This window comes from Mirounga angustirostris, unplaced genomic scaffold (genome assembly GCF_029215605.1).
Source record: "Mirounga angustirostris isolate CCGP_5_RB_7025 unplaced genomic scaffold, mMirAng1.0.hap1 SCAF_8, whole genome shotgun sequence".
NCBI lineage: Eukaryota > Metazoa > Chordata > Mammalia > Carnivora > Phocidae > Mirounga > Mirounga angustirostris.
Window position 1 is genome coordinate 130103695 of NW_026991716.1, and position 17441 is coordinate 130121135.

At 40.5% G+C, this 17441-nt stretch overlaps 1 protein-coding gene and 1 pseudogene across 5 annotated transcripts in view; both read left to right on the forward strand.

Annotated features, from left to right (window-relative positions):
• Positions 1-17441, forward strand: part of PLEKHG1 (pleckstrin homology and RhoGEF domain containing G1) — a 226066-nt gene that overhangs the window by 168447 nt on the left and 40178 nt on the right. For all 5 annotated transcript variants that reach the window (XM_064598221.1, XM_064598222.1, XM_064598219.1 and 2 more), the window contains one exon: positions 12915-12984. In XM_064598221.1, the coding sequence (XP_064454291.1) occupies positions 12915-12984 (70 nt within the window). The remainder of the gene's footprint in view (positions 1-12914; positions 12985-17441) is intronic.
• LOC123838122 (U4 spliceosomal RNA) lies at positions 8587-8745 on the forward strand (annotated as a pseudogene).

Below are 17441 nucleotides of genomic sequence, written 5' to 3' on the forward strand. Positions count from 1 at the left end.
TTACAGCTGAGCTGTCTATACTCTTCTGTCCCTAATTGTTTTTATTTCCTTTCCCTTAGATCTGGAGTCTACATTTAGAGCTCAGATATCTTTGCTGTTATATTTGCTTAAGTAAGAAGTATTGATGTGACTTTTTATGTTAATGCCTCTTATGAATCTTTTATTATATACCCTACATCAGTTGATTTCAAAGGTCTAACTCTCTGGCAAACCTATGGTTGGGGCTTGAACTAATTTTAAAGTTTCTATTATTAGTTCAGATCCAGGTTTTTCAACATAATATAATATTATTGTGACCAACTAAACAAGATTTAAATCTCTAAAATTAAAGAGGGGAAAAAGAAAATGGTTTTGTGCTGGCCCAAAAAACTCTGCTGACTAGATTGTGTTTTCAGGGTATATTTCCAAAATACAGAAAAGTAGCATGATAAATACCCATGAACCCTACCCCTACTCTATCAAAGCCTTTTCTTGCGTCATATTTACTTTAGAAATTCCTTAAAGCATAAAGACATTACAAATACTGTTGAAGCCCCTTAAGTATTCCTCCCAATTGCATCTCACTCTGTGGAGAGTGGCACAGTAATGCGCTGGTAAACCAGTTCTCCGGCATTAGGACAAGAGAGGGAGAAGCTGGGATTTATATTGTTTGCCAATTTCTGTGGTGTAAACATTCCATCACAGCAGATTTCAAGCTACTAGCAAGACATCACTGAACATGGAATTAGGAAGAGGTACACAGAATTGGCTCAGGCAAGCCAGTATAATCCGGTTCAGTATACCGCTAGAACTGGAACACCTGCTCTCCAAGACTTGGTGTTTCACTCCCAAGTATGGTTTTGTTCCATGACTATATATGTAAGCATTTATTTGAAATATGTAATATGCGTTCACTTATTTCAAACATGGCATAAAGTGTGCCAACCTTCCACAACATTTTTTTCTCTCCACATTGTTTTTGAGATTTGTACCTCTCCTTTCTTTAACTGTGATGTAATATTCCATTGGGGGATACATTACTTTGCATTTTGCCAATCACAATTAAGACCGAGAATCTTTTCTTGTTTGTTGGCCACTTAGATTTTTGTGTGTGTGAATTTCTGCCTTCTATTCACTGCCCATTTTTCTGTCAGGATGTTTCTTATTGTTGTGTAGGCATTCCTGATAAATTTTGGCTAGTGATCTTTGTGGATTATTTGAGTTGCAAATCATCTCCTACTATAAGACTTGTCTTTTCACTTTAATTACAGTTTTTTTGAAAAGAAATCATATAATTTATAAGTTTGACCACACTAAATAAATGTACATTTTATAATAATGTGGATTTTGTGTTGTGTCTAAAAAATTATCTTATAGGGCGCCTGGGTGCACAGTTGGTGAAGTGTCTGCCTTCGGCTCAGGTCATGATCCTAGGGTCCTAAGATTGGGCCTTGAGTCAGGCTCCCTGATCTGCGGGGAGTCTGCTTCTCCCTCTCCCTCTGCCACTCCCCCTGCTTGTGCTGTCTCTCACTCTCTCTCTCAAGTAAATAAATGAAATCTTTAAAAAAATTATCTTGTAATCTCTGTTCATAAATATGCTCTATTATTTTTCTAAAAGTCTTAAAATTTTGCCTTATCTTTAACCTTACTACAGTTGATGTAGGTATGGTATATGGTAGGAAATCCAAATGCTTGTTTTCCTATGTCTACCCAATAGCCTGATCACCACTGATTGAAAAGTACATCCTTTCTGTGCTGATTTGTACCTCCACATTCCTCCCATGTGAAGTTTACATGTATATATGGGTCTGTTTCTGAGCTCTGCATTACTCTATTTGTCCATCTCTGCCCCATACCACATTGTTTTCATTATTAAGCCCACATTACTCTTCAACATTGGCTTAGCTTTTCCTGACTCTTTGCACTGTCAAGTGATTTTTTAGTTTGTCAAGTTCCCTGAAGAACTCCGTTAGGATTTTTATTGGAACTACATTTAATGTAGATTAATTTTGGCAGAATTGACATCTTTACAATATTGAGTCATCCCATCCATAAACATGTCCAAAAACAAGCCTTTTTGGTTGGTTGGGAATAAAAACTTTTTTTTTTTTTTAAGATTTTATTTATTTATTTGACAGAGAGAGACACAGTGAGGGAGGAACACAAGCAGGGGGAGTGGAAGAGGGAGAAGCAGGCTTCCCGCCGAGCAGGGAGCCCGACACGGGGCTCGATCCCAGGATGCTGGGATCATGACCTGAGCCGAAGGCAGGCACTTAATGACTGAGCCACCCAGGCGCCCCAAAAACTTATTCTTTTTGATGTTATTTTGACTAAAATATTTGTTCTATTTTGAAATTGACTATTATTGTCCTCTGGGAATGCTGTTGATTGTTATATGTTGATAGTGTATCCAACTAACTTTCTAAGCTTTTCCATTAGTTCTAATAGTAGTTTATAGATCTTTTGGGCTTTCTGTGTGGACACTAGTATCTGAAAATAAGGAAATTTTTTTGTCTTCCTTTATAGTTCTTCTACCCATTATGTTTTTTGGTATCTTATTGTTTGGGTAAGTCTTCTCATACTGTGTTGATTCAATGTTGGTATCCTTATCGTCTTTCTGACATTAGCAGGAATGCTTTAACTCTCTTAATAATAACTATGATGTTTGTTCTGGGATTTACATAAATGCTTTTTCCTATTCTGCTAGGATATTGTGAATGAATATTAAATTTCATTGAATGCTTAATCTGCCTTCAAGAAAATTAGCATATGATTTTTCTCTTTCTATTCATAATATGATAAATTATATTAATAGGCATTCTGTTTGAATCATACATTCATTACTGAAATAAACCCTACCTGGTCATGATGTTTTATATATTTGTGCCCTGATAAATTTGATTTGTTTGTATTTTTTTAAGAAATTTTTCATGCGGGGCGCCTGGGTGCCTCAGTTGGTTAAGCGACTGCCTTCGGCTCAGATCATGATCCTGGAGTCCCGGGATCGAGTCCCGCATCGGGCTCCCTGCTCGGCGGGGAGTCTGCTTCATCCTCTGACCCTATCCCCTCTCATGTGTTCTCTCTCTCTCATTCTCTCTCTCTCTCAAATAAATAAATAAAATCTTTAAAAAAAAAAGAGAGAAATTTTTCATGCATCTTCATAAATGACCATCATCTATAACTTTTTTCCTCACACTATCTTTATTTAATTTTGGTATGTGACTAGATTTAAATCGTTATTTCACAAAATCTTCCAACATAAAACATTTTGGAATGCAGCTGATACTTCGTTTTTGTTTTCCTTTTTGCAGCCAAATTTCTCTTTCCTCTTGTAATCCCTGTGATAGCCTAGAAATTTAAGTCTCTGGTTTGGTGTCTGGAAGAAATCCCTAAATGGTCAGGAAACTAGGTCGGTCAAAAGAAACTACTTTCCCCTTTGAATGTGCCCCTGAAATCCCACAACTTTTGTTTGTTTGTTTGTTTACTTCCAATTAAAGAAGAAAATGCCAACTGGGTTGTTTTTGTTTTTTAAGATTTTATTTATTTGAGGGGCGCCTGGGTGGCTCAGTCGTTAAGCGTCTGCCTTTGGCTCAGGTCATGGTCCCAGGGTCCTGAGATCGAGCCCCGCATCAGGCTCCCTGCTCAGTGGGAAGCCTGCTTCTCCCTCTCCCACTCCCCCTGCTTGTGTTCCCTCTCTCCCTGTCTCTCTCTGTCAAATAAATAAAAATAAAATCTTTAAAAAAAAAAGATCTTGGGCGCCTGGGTGGCTCAGTTGGTTAAGCGACTGCCTTCGGCTCAGGTCATGATCCTGGAGTCCCGGGATCGAGTCCCGCATCGGGCTCCCTACTTGGCAGGGAGTCTGCTTCTCCCTCTGACCCTCCTCCCTCTCATGTGCTCTCTCTCACTCTCTCTCTCAAATAAATAAATCAAATCTTTAAAAAAAAAAAAAAGATCTTATTTATTTGAGAGAGAGAAACAGCATGAGAAGGGAGAGGGTCAAGGGAGAAGCATGCTCCCCGCTGAGCCGGGAGCCCAATGTGGGACTCGATCCCAGGACTCAGGGATCGTGACATGAGCCGAAGGCAGTCACTTAACCAACTGAGCCACCCAGGTGCCCAAAAAATGCCACCTGTTTTATACACTCATCCTTCTCTTGGAATAGAGAAGAGTTACCTAAACTGTAATTTGAATCTTTAAGAATGAAGAGTGAGGAAAGAGAATGGTCTATTCCTTATATTGAATTTCTATTTTAAAATTATTAACAAATTAAAATAATCTAAGCTCTCTTCCTTCCTCAGAAGGTGAGAGTAAAATCTCCCCTTTCCCTTTAATTCTTTCTCTTTATTCTGTATCTGTCAAGTCACTGCTTATAAAACACTCAGCTAAGTCTAGTCTAAGTGGAAAAAAAAAAGTTTTTTGGGTCATCCTTTTTTTATTCCTTGAAATGTAATTTAGAAAGTGAATCATGGGATACATAGAACATGAAGGCAATGGAAGGTGGGGGAAGTTATTTTTTCTTTTTAAGATTTTATTTATTTATTTGAGAGAGAGAATGAGATAGAGCATGAGATGGGGGAGGGTCAGAGGGAGAAGCAGACTCCCTGCTGAGCAGGGAGCCCAATGCGGGACTCGATCCCGAGACTCCAGGATCATGACCTGAGCCGAAGGCAGTCGCTTCACCAACTGAGCCACCCAGGTGCCCGGGAAGTTTTTTCTTTTAGAGCATTTTCCCACCACCAAAATCTCTTTAACTTCTGCACAGTGGTAGAAATGTTTTCACCCGCAGGCTTTTTTCAAGTGGACTTTCAAGGCCAGTGTTAATGTATCAGTGAGATTAATGGAACATTTGGTACTCTTAACCTCATTCCATTTTCTGTTCCCACGTGCACGTATGCCTTTGTGGACGCAATAGCTTGGAATGCCAGCTGACCTAGTTAGGTAGGTGGGGAAAGGAAGTGGTGCTCAGAGGCTATTGTAGACCTGAAGGGGAGAGGCCCCTTTCCTGCCTCTTATTCCCTGTGAGGCAGTGGAATCTTCAAGCTCAAAATACAGTTCCTGCCTTCAAGTTCACATCACTAGTCAGAGAAAATTTTACATGTAATATGTTCTGTAAAAGAGAACGGTGTTTCCTCTAATTGCACACCCGAACAAGAAATGTAAGTAAGAAATGTTACCTTCTTTTTCATAGTCCTACTCAAAAAGGAAGAAATATTTGGAACTCAGGGAAAAGGGAAAATACCCAAAACCCGAAGGTGGGATGACTCTAATTTTAGCTGTGAGTACAAAACACAATCTGTGAATCACTCCCTCCTGCCAATGTACAGGTAGAGTTGTTCATTAGATACAATGATGCAGTGAGAAACCTGGTCTCCACCCTTAGGCTGTAACTCCAGAACGACGGTCCTGTTCTTTCTGGAGTATCTTCAGTGGCTGATATACCGAATTCTGGGGCCACATTTGTGCTCCCCTAGTACAGGGCATATTATTTTTTAGTTAGTCTTCTTCCTGTTTCTCCCATGTTCCTATTTTCACCAAACTCCAGCCACAAGGGCATCCTTTCTGTAACCTCACGCAAGCGAGTCCAGAATGAGCTTGGTGTGCTCAACTGATTTCTTTCTTTTTTTTTTTTTTAAAGATTTATTTATTCACTTGAGAGAGAGAGAATGAGAGAGAGCACATGAGAGGGGGGAGGGTCAAAGGGAGAAGCAGGCTCCTCGCCGAGCAGGGAGTCCGATGCGGGACTCGATCCTGGGACGCCAGGATCATGACCTGAGCCGAAGGCAGACGCTTAACCATCTGAGCCACCCAGGCGCCCCACTCAACTGATTTCTTAAAGGACTTTCTTCTTCAGCCCTCCCCATACTCCAGTATCACCTCCTTCGGGAGCCCTCCATGACTGCTCCAGTGCCCTTCTACACCCACCCAGCCTCAGTTGCTCTCCCCACATTGCCCTTTTTGCTTGATATCACAGAGCATAGTGTCATACTGTGTTGTTTTGTTTCTTTTTTCAGTAAAACCAATACTTGATTATTTTTCACATAAATGTTTCTCATTAAGTGATAATGTGTTACGACATGCAAGTTGCTATTGTAATTTCATTTAGGTTTTTATGTGTTTAGCAAAATAGCGCTTTCAAATTTTATTTTATTATGTGAGAAAGCTTAACGTGAAACCTACCCTCTTTACAAAATTTTACGTGTACAATGCATTATTTTTAACTTAGGTACTATGTTGTACAGCAGATCTCTCAGATTTGTTCATCTTGTTTAACTGGAACTTTTTGCCCATTGAATAGCAACTCCTCCATTTCTCCCCATCCCCCATCAAACCCCTGGTAACTACCATTCTACTCTCTGATGCAATGAATTTGACTACTTTAGATTCCTCAAGTAAGTGGAATCATACTGTATGTGTCTTCTGTGACTAACTTGTTTCACTTAGCATGATGTCTTCAAGGTTTACCCATGTTATCGCAGATTACAGAATTTCCTCCCTTTTCAAAGGCTAAATAATATTTCATTGTATGTATATACCACATTTTCTTTATCCATCCATGGATTAAGTTGTTTCCACTTATTGGCTATTGTGACTAGTGTTGCCATGACCATGAGTGTGTTAATATCTCTTCAAGATCCTGATTTCAGTTCTTTTGGATAAATACCCAGAGATCGGATTGCTGGCTTATATGGTAGTTCTATTTTAATTTTTTGAAGAACTGCTTTCCATAGAGGCTGCGGCATTTTGTATTCCCACCAACAGTGTACAAGAGTTCCAATTCTTTACACCCTTGCCCACACTTATCTTTTGTTTGATACTATGTTCTTTATGTATTCAATTATTAACATTTACCACCCCTGATCAGAGCATAAGCACCATAGGACAGGCCCATGTTCTTTATCCCATACCTTTGTACCTATAACAATGCCTGAAATGGAGGCTTTCAATAATTACTGTTGAAAGGAGAGCAAACAAGATGGTGGGCCAAATACGTTAGGACAGTGGCCCTATAACAAGAGTACAAAAGAAATCCCATTACTTCCTCCTCACTGTTGCCATCCTTAGTGTTTGTCCTATTTTGGAAAATGATTGTAAAGGAAAGCTAGCCAGGTGACTCAAGCTAGGGCTCCCAGGTAGACAAGGTCTCCCACCGAAAACACCATAATGCAGAGTCCAGCCCTTGGCTTTCTTGAGTCAGTCAGGAAATAAATCTTTCAATAGATGTGTTTATAATAGAGTGCATGACTGGGATTCAGTAGCCCTGATACTAACCCCAGCTGTGGCCATTAATTATTAGCTATGTGAACTAAGGTAAGCTACTTCCCTTGTATGAGCCATGATTTCCTCACCTTAAAATTAGGGGTTGGACTGGAAAGTGTCTGAGCTCCCTCCCATCCTGTGGTTTGAGCAATGAATGCCAGTCATTCATTTACAGGTGAGCTATACCTGGAGCCTGGGTGCGTCCCCTGAGACACTTCCTCCTACCAGGTAGTCCACTCTGGAGATGAAGGTAAAGCTCAAAGGGAGCTTGATTAGCATAACATATAGAACCCAGGGAGTTGAGTATTGTCAAGGAATATTTCTGTTAAGCTATGATGGATTCTGCTCAAAATTCTTCTCTGATCAGAAAGAAGATTTGTACTGAAAGACCTGGACACAAAACCTAGATCTTGAGCACTCCATCCTCCAGTAATGGAAATCACTGGCCCAGAAATGTTGCTTCTTTGACTATTACTTTTCTTCAACCGTTTCTCTTCATCCAGTGCTTAGGTCCCAATGATTAGATTTCAACTATCTTTAATTTATTCATACCCATCTATCTGTAAGAGATATTGGTATAAATATCAGGATTGTATTTTCCAAAGTAAAAATAATCTTACAAAGGGAATGTTTTTATAGGAATATTAGGAATGGGGGCACCTGGGTGGCTCAGTCAGTTAGACGTCTGCCTTTGGCTCAGGTCATGATCCCAGGGTCCTGGGGTCGAGCCCCGCATCGGGCTCCCTGCTCGGCGGAGAGCCTGCTTCTCCCTCTCCCTCCGCCTGCCACTCCCCCTGCTTGTGCTCTCTCTCTCTGTGTCAAATAAATAAATAAAATCTTAAAAAAAAAAAAAAAAGGAGTATTAGGAATGAATGTTTGTAATTGGGACTATCCTGAAATCATGCTTTGGTAACATTGGTAAAAGATCCTTTCAATGTGCAAGATAGACCCATGGATTTTAAAGTAACAAGGTACAGTGCATTGGTATGGTTTCAGACTCCAACAGATCTCTAAGAAATTATCATACATTCAGTTTCAGTGTAATATCAAAGAATATCCACACTTTTCTCAATAGGTATTCAAAGACTCCTTTCTTTTCCAGTGATGTATCTATGTGAGGCTAGATTGTTTTCTGTGTACTTCATCAAAATAACAGGGGTGCCTGACTGGCTCAGTCAGTTAAGCATCTGCCTTTAGCTCAGGTCATGATCTCAGGGTCCTGGGATCAAGTCCCACATTGGGCTCCCTGCTCAGCGGGGAGTCTGCTTGTCCTTCTGCCCCTCCTCCTCCACTCATACTCTCTTTCTCTCTCTCTCAAATAAATAAATAAAATCTTTAAAAAAAAATAACAGCTTTGCGCAGTGGCAGTATTGTAGCCAATGAGGTTTATCCGAGGCGCGATTATTGCTAATTAAAAAAAAAAACAACAGATTGTGACAGATTGAATGTAGAAGCAGATGAGAATCCATCAGTGTTCCATTAGGGTCAACATTAGAGATTTGCAAAAATGTAAAACAAAGCTACTCCTCTCACTAACTTTTGTTTTATAAAATCTGTTTTTCACAAAAGTTATTTATATTTACATGTATTGAACTTATTGAATGAATTGACCGATTTCAAAAATATTTAATTTTAATTTCTAATAAATATCAGTAGATATAATCCACATAAAGAATTTTTTAGAGTGTATACAGGTCATAATAGTACAAAGTTGGAGAACAGCTGCCTTGAGTGAAGAAGACCCATGGAAAGCTCCACTTCTCACATAGTTTACAATCGTCATTGTCATCTCTCACCTTCAAATAGGAAAGGACAATTGAAGATCCCAGGTATTTGGGGAGAGCCTCTAACGTGAATGACAGAAGCCAAAAGGATCAAACAGTAAAGAGAGCTCAGCAGAAAGCAAAAAGGCAGGAAAGAAAAGCCGCAAATAATTAATAATAATAATAATAATAGTAATACCATAATCTTTAGAGAGAAATTTTGCACTCATAAGAACAGAAACATAAGAACCATCTAAAGAGCATATTTTTAAAAAACACTCTGAAAGGGCGCCTGGGTGGCTCAGATGGTTAAGCATCTGCCTTCGGCTCAGGTCATGATCCCAGGGTCCTGGGATCGAGTCCCGCATCGGGCTTCCTGCTCCTTGGGAGCCTGCTTCTCCCTCTGTTTCTCTCTGTCTCTCATGAATAAATAAATAAAATCTTAAAAAAAAAAAAAACAACTCTGAAATTAAAAATCAGATAGTAGAAAGGAAAACATTTAATAGAGGGGACAGAAAATAAAATTGAAGTCTCCCAGAAAACGAATAATAAACAAGAAGATAGAAAGTAGGAGAGGAAGAATAAGAAAGATAAGAGTATCACACCAGGAGATCTAAAATGTGAATAATAGGAGCTTCAAAGAGAGAAGAGAAAATGGGGGAAGGAAATATCAAAGACCCAATTTAGGCATAGAGGTTCCTTAGCTTTTTGGTCCCAGGATCTGTACATACTTCAAAATTACTAAGGACCCAAAAAGTTTTTTTTTATTTATGGTGTATGATGTTTTGTTTATCATGATAGAAATTAAAACTGAAAAATCATTAAAACTTCAGTTTATTCAATAATAATGAACCCACACAGTTTTAGAAAAATAAGCTTTTCCCCCAACATTTGTGTATATATTGGAATTGGTTTACATTTTTGCAAATTTCTTTATTGTGTGACTTACTAGAAAATCACTGGAGTCTTTTTTTTTAATTAAAAATTATTTATTTATTTATTTATGTGACAGAGAGATAGCAAGAGAGGGAACACAAGCAGGGGGAGTGGGAGAGGGAGAAGCAGGCTTCCCGCCGAGCAGGGAGCCCGAAGTGGGGCTCGATCCCAGGACCCTGAGATCATGACCTGAGCTGAAGGCAGACGCTTAACGACTGAGCCACCCAGGCGCCCCTAGAAAATCACTGGATTCTTAAGTGAGCTTCTACTTTCCATCTGTTTCCTCATCCCAAGTCATGTCACCTCTGAAAAAGTCCACTGTATGCTCATGAAAAAATGGAAGTAAAAAAACCAATATTGCCTAAGAATTTTTATGAAAATAGTGACTTTACAGACTCCTGAAGGGGTCTCAGGAATCCAGGGGTCACTTGGAGAAGTGATGCTCAAGAATATTTCCCGAATAGTCAAGTTGGCTCTGTGCATAAAAAGACTCACCCCTTGGGGCGCCTGGGTGGCTCAGACGGTTAAGCGTCTGCCTTTGGCTCAGGTCATGATTGCGGGGTCCTGGGATCGAGCCCCACATCGGGCTCCCTGCTCACCAGGGAGCCTGCTTCTCCTTCTCCCTCTGCTGCTGCTCCCCTGCTTGTACTCTCTAATAAAAAATTTAAAATCTTAAAAAAAAAAAAAAAAAAGGACTCACCCCAAAGTCAGCCATCACAGAATTTCAGAATTATGTTAACAAAGAGACAATTCTGAGAGCTTCCAGAATAGAAAATCAGGTCACATGAATCCTGGATCCTGGATCAGAATGTTACTGGACTTCTCAGCAGCATTGGAATTCAACAGATAGTTTCCCGAATACTCAGAGAAAATTATTTCCAACCAAGAATTCTATATCCAGTAACATGATCAGCCAAGTGGGAAGGGAGAACATTCTAAAACAGGAAGAGTCCCAGAAAATGTATTGCCTGTTACCTTGACTCAGACAGCTACTGGCTGTTGTACTGCCCAAAGAAGGATACATCTGAAATGGTAGCTAAGAAACAGGGCATCTAACAGAGGAGCCGGTGAAGTGCATCATCAGGATGGTGCTGGGAGAACCCAGCAGGTGTGGAGAGCAGGTTAACCTGTTCAGGTGAGGGCAGAAGGACTGAGGGCTCCAGCAGGGAGATGACCAAGAAAGAATACAACCAATAGGTGATCTGATGTTTGAACACAGGGAGGCGAGAGTTACCCTTCCAGCGCAAAGTTTAAGGATAAATTAGTGGTGTGTACTTGGAAAACTAAGGAAAAAAAGGGGGGGGGGTGGATGATTTTAACTCCAGGGAAAACATGGTTGTACAAGAAAGGAAATGTAATTATGGTATACTCCCAGGCTCAGCTGAGGATAATATTTATATAGTCTTCAAAATGTAAGCTCTGACATTTAATCTAATCAAATTTCATAATAGAAATCATTGAGATCAGATGAGGTGAAGTTTGGGAAATTAGGAAGTAAGTAATATCTCAAATTAAAAAATGCTGAAAATGCTGCATCGGCATGTTTAGAGCCGTGGATAGAAACAGCAAGATGTTGAGAATGCTCCTCGAGAGTGGCAGTAGAGAACGGGAAACAGAAAGTAAGAAACTCCTTGTTTTTATTATTTAGCTTTACTATTTAACTTTTTTTTATCTTTTTAAAGTATTCTCCACGCCCCGTGAGGGGTCTGAACTCACGACCCTGATATCAGGAATCCTATGCTCTACCGATTGAGCCAGCCAGGCACCCCTATTTAACTTTTTATTAAATATGTAATATACCTCTAATTAAAATAAACACTTAACATAATAAAATGTATTAATACAACTTATAGAAAGTGCAATTTGGAAATGTGTTACCATTTAACTCTGTGATGCCCTTTGACCCAGGAATTTAATTTTATCTAATAGTAAGTTGGTTACATTAATTATACTGTATCCACACAATGAAATAGTATGCTGTTCCTTAAAATAATGCTACTGCCATTAAAAAATAAGATAGGTTTTCTTTTTTTTTTTTTTAATTTATTTATTTGACAGAGAGCACAAGTAGGCAGAGCGGCAGGCAGAGGGAAAGGGAGAAGCAGGCTCTATGCTGAGCAGGGAGCCGGATGCGGGGCTCGATCCCAGGACCCTGGGATCATGACCTGAGCCGAAGGCAGCCACCCAACCGACTGAGCCACCCAGGCGCCCCTAAGATAGGTTTTCATCTGAGGAAAGATATTTCCTCCCAGCATATTTTTCCTTTAGAGCACTATCTCCAGTTATAATTTTATTTTATTTTTTTAAAGTAAGCTCTATGCCCAACATGAGGCTTGACCTCATGACTCCGAGATCAAGAGTCCCATGCTCTACCAACTGAGCTAGGCAGGTACTCCCTCTCTGTTTATAATTATAATTTGTTAGTGTGATCTTTCATGGAATGTCTGACTCTTCCAATGGATTCCGAGCTCCAAGCACTCAGGGACCGTATCTCCTTTAGCTCACTGATGTGTTTGTTCTTATGCCTTGCCTGGCATTTGGTACCTAGACAGCTATTTGATGAATGAGTAAGTGTGTGTGTGTGAACATGCATACAGACAATGCCAACCGTCTAGAAGACTTAAACGTCAGGCAGGGCTTATCTCTAGGTGGGAGAGTTAAAGGTCGGACCTGTATTTAAATCCCTGGGGTACCATGACCTTGGGCAAGTCCCTAATCTAAGCCTTGGACATAATGACAATAGGTCCTCAGTTATCCAGTTAAGTGTGATTCCTTGTAGCAGTTGCCACCTCTGGGCCTGCCTGCTCTCCTACCTCAAGAGTGTACTTTGGCTTTGACCACTATTAAATCCTTACTTAAAAAAAAAAAAAAGTGATTCCTCGTAAACGCCATATAAATGTGTAGACCTCCGAGTTACATAAAATGTTCTCAATCATCAGACTATAATCTAATACTTTCTGGCTATTATTTTTTTATTAGTGAACTTCTGCAAGATTTGGAAAACTGTGAAAATGATCCTGTGGCCATAGCAGAATGTTTTGTGTCCAAGGTAAGCAGGGTTCATTTCTCTGGGACAACCAAGACAGACGCAGATTGCAAATTGTTTTCATTTTAAAGTTAAAATGACTGGTTTGTTTCATACTGGATGAAGTTACCCACTAATCTCCCTCACTGTTTTTTCTTTTTTTCCACTAGCAAGGAAAAAAAAAGTGTTACTGTCCCCAGTAAATAGTTGTCTTAGAACTTGTATCGTTACTGAATGATGCTTATGCATCTTTCCTAAGAAAGAAATTTGGGCTTGGTGGGGAGGAAAATCCAGAATAGAATAATGTTTGAAAAATAAATACGCAGAGAATACCTCAAGACCAGCTACAAAAATCTGTTAGAATCTAGGTATTTTATCTATAATACACGTGGCACTAGCCTAGGCTATATAATTATCATGGGGGGGAGGGAACTAAGGGGGGGAGGGGACTAAGGAGATGCAGAATTAGTCTCTTATATTTCAAAAATACATTCTCATTTTCCTACATTTTTTCTTAAGCTACACTGATCGTTTAGAAAAATAGAAGAAAAGGATCTGACCTTTAAAGCTTATGAAATGGTCAGTTCCAACCCTGCACCAGGGTTCTGAAACATACAAGACAATCCTTTACAGAGTTTTCCCACATGCTACCTACTCTATATAGACTCTTACCTTAAGTTTCTCTCAAACATGCAACAACTTTTGTTTGGAAAAGGGCTCGTGGAAATTATTTCGCAGCAAAATGTCATGTGATTTCCGCAGTTGTGGTTTTAAGGGTACAGAGGTGTAAACAAGTTTCGCGATTGTGCTCGGGGATCAACCAGGCATCAGCACCTCATTTAGAGCTGCAGAGTGCGCTGTGAACTTCAAGAGGAGATGCCTGACCTGGCTCGGGATTTGTTTCAGGGCCGTTTCTTATAGCCACAGATTCATCCAGTGGTGTCAAATCCAGACATAACGCTCCGGGTTTTATTGAAGCATGATTCCTTAAAGGCAGTTGATGGGCTTGCATATAAAACCCTCCTGACTGTGGGCAGGTGCGTGGATGTCCACGTGTTAACATGTGAAACATACACTCGTGCTTACACACACAATTCTTGTCATACGTTGCCTGTGTCATAATTAATTCTTCTAAGGGACAGGAATTTGAAAAAGAGAAGGAAGAGGGAAGAGCGAGGAACAGGGAAAAAGATGTGCTGCGTATATCAAAGAAGATATGTTAGAATAGCCGCGGCGCGTAAACAACATGGGAGTGATCGGAAACGCTTGGGCTTTTACCAGTAACTGTAATCACAAGTTGATTAAAGACGGTCCAGCATATGCTTAGCTCCGGTTTAATTATTCACATAAAAGTTTGTTTATGTGCCACGTTGCCAACTCCCAGATCTCATTTTTTCATTGTAATATTGCCAAGTTTAATTAGAAGCCTGACTTCAGCACTCCACACTTTCACATGGAGGCAGGGCACTGTGAGAGAGTGTTTGGTCCTGGCACGGGGTGCTTCTCACTCAGCACCCTGAAATTTAGACGATGTTACGTTTTCTGAAACACAACCAGCTGCTCGACTCTGGGGAGGAATGGAAAATTGCTTTAATTGAGAGGCCATTAATGAAAGAGGGAAGGCTGGTGGTTGACTTCTGCTTTAATCTGAATCACTGGGGCTTACACAGAGATTCATCTTTGACCTTGATTTTGTGGCATGTGGAGGTTACCAAAATCCTTCCTGACAAAAGAAGAATACAGTACTTCTTACCTGCTGCTTATCAAAGCACAAGGGGCTGCAGGGGCCATTCTCTGGAGGGACAGAAATACAAGTTCCCCAGTGGGCAGGCCAAGCTGTCTCCCAGCTGATTCAGCTCCCATTTGTCTGCTCCTAGGGCTGTAGAAATACCTAGAACAGGTTTCCTTGCTTTCCTGCTTGCTTCACCTCCATCCTCATTTCTGTCTCTTATCTTGGCTATCAGCTGGGCTGACGCTAGGCAGCATTTAGGAGGGCGACAGAGTTTATCTTCAGAGACCCAACCTCCCCTGAACCTCCTCCTCTCCCCTCCCATTGGTGCCCTTCTCCCTTCAGTGCCCAGACATGCACGCCCATGCATGCACTGTGCACACACCCTACCCACTTATTGAGATTATCCTCAAGAAAGTGCTGACATTGAACATTCGTATCATTGGAATGAATTCAAGTCCATGTTACCTCACCCAGATGGTACTTACATATTAAGCCTTTCTCATGTGTCTAGTGAAAACTTCTCAGGAATCAAAGTGTGTGTGTGTGTGTGTGTGTGTGTGAGAGAGAGAGAGAGAGAGAGAGAAAGAGAGATAGACCCCATGACAGAAGAAACCCTAAAAATCATGCAGATTTCTTTACTATTCAACCAATAAACAGCTGGGTGCCCCATGTGCCCAATTGGCCAGCCCTAACTATCTCTTTTATTTTGGTTCTTTCATAATTAAACATCTCATTTTTGCATCTCTAATTACAATTTGACAGAGTTGAATCAGAAAGAAATATCTATTTTTATCTAATTTCTTTATCATTGTCTTCTTTTTCCCTAATTACTTCTAAAAAGTATTTGGGGTAGCACATATATTGAATAAAGGCATTTAAGGATTAACTAGGAGCTATTGATTTTTGTATAAAACCACTGTTTGGATTGTCCACAGAACTTATAAATCTAAGATCAAATACACATTTAATTCTACATTAAGAACATAGAGCTGATTTAAATCAAAACCTAATTTAATATTGGAATAGAGCCATGAGGTGACAAAATACACAGCAATTCAATTGTGCAGAAGTCTTGAGGCTTTATTGGGGATAGGTGTACGTAGGTCAAGCATATGATGTAATTTAGATATATTTTCATTGAAGCATTTCTTGTAAGATTTTAGTTCTTTATTTAGAGAGAGAGTGTGCAAGAGTGCAAGCGGGGTGGGGGGGGGCTTGGACTCCTAAGCAGGCTCCACGCCCAGAGGGGAGCCCAACGTGGGGCTCGATGCCAAGATCCTGCGATCAAGATCTGAGCCGAAATCAAGAGTTAGATGCCTAACTGACTGAGCCACCCAGGAGCCCCTGAAGCCATTCTTTTCAAGTTTGGCATTTCAGATGATCCTAAAGGTCCCTCAATTTAAGGAAAGTCAACCTGATACTATTCAGTCGCATGTTGAATGTGCTGCAGGAGACAGGCAGGGAAGAAGCAAGAAACTCAGAGTGTGTGAGGAAACCCAGAGAAAGGCTCCATCTGGCATTACTTTACTGGACGACCTTGGGCAAGTCACTTTGCCAGGCTTGTCCACGGAGCCAGGGCCGGACGCTCCAGCGCCTTCGGGGCTACTCCGGTGAGGGTAGCACATGTGCGGGCCCGGGTGGAGGCACGAGCCACCAAAGCACCCATGTTGTGAGGGCAGAAGTGTCGCATGAAACTGGCCTCCAGGCCCCGTGGATCTAATACGTTTTCAGGAGAAACCGGAAATCAAGATATTTTGATGTTGCAACTTTGGGAAACTGACAACGAATTTAAATTTTTAAAAAGTACTCTGAACAAAATTTGGCAGCCTACACAGTGGGCGAGGGCGAGGGCGAGGGCGTGGGGAAACAGGCACTCCTGTAATTGTGGAAGAACAGAATGGCACAGACCCTGTGGAGGAGAATTTGAGTATATCTAGCAAGATCACATTTGAATTCATCCTGTAATCCAGCAGTCCTCCTTCCAGAAATCTGCTCCAAAGAGACGGTGACAAAAAGACAAGCGTAGAGATGCCTGCGTGGCTCAGTCGCTTAAGCGTCTGCCTTCAGCTCAACATGATCCCAGGGTCCTGGGATGGAGCCCCGCATTGGGCTCCCTGTTCAGCAGGGAGCCTGCTTCTCCCTCTGCCTGCCACTCCCCCTGCTTGTACTCTCTCTCTCTCTGACAAATAAAATAAATAAAATCTTAAAAAAGAATCAACTGTAAAATTAAAAATTGATCACTGATAAGGAAGGGAGGGGTAGACCAAAATGGGAAGGAATAGAAGCTAGACTTCTTTGAATATGCATTTTCTTACAGAGTTGACCCTGAAACGATGTAAGTATTTTTTCTCATAAAACTAAAGTTAAAAAGGCAGTCTCCAAAAAATTGAAAGCAAAATGAAATGATGAGCCTACTGATATAGCCACTTTGCGACATAATCACACAAAAGAAATCCCGGTTGATTTTAAAATAGACAATGGAGAAAATACAGCAAATAACACTTTTAACTGTTGTCAGCAATGATACCAAATATGGTGGTGTTGGTATTGTTATGCTGAAATCGAGTGTATTGTGAGATAAAACAAATGAGTATTTATGTTAGTGTCATTGAACTGGATTTACGAGGAGACAGAAGACAGGGTAATCATGAGACTAATTAAAACCACTGTAATCCTGAATCAGAATTGCACATTTGAACCAAGAATGTATTTTATGTTTAAAAAACACCATATTCCTGAGTCTGTCCAC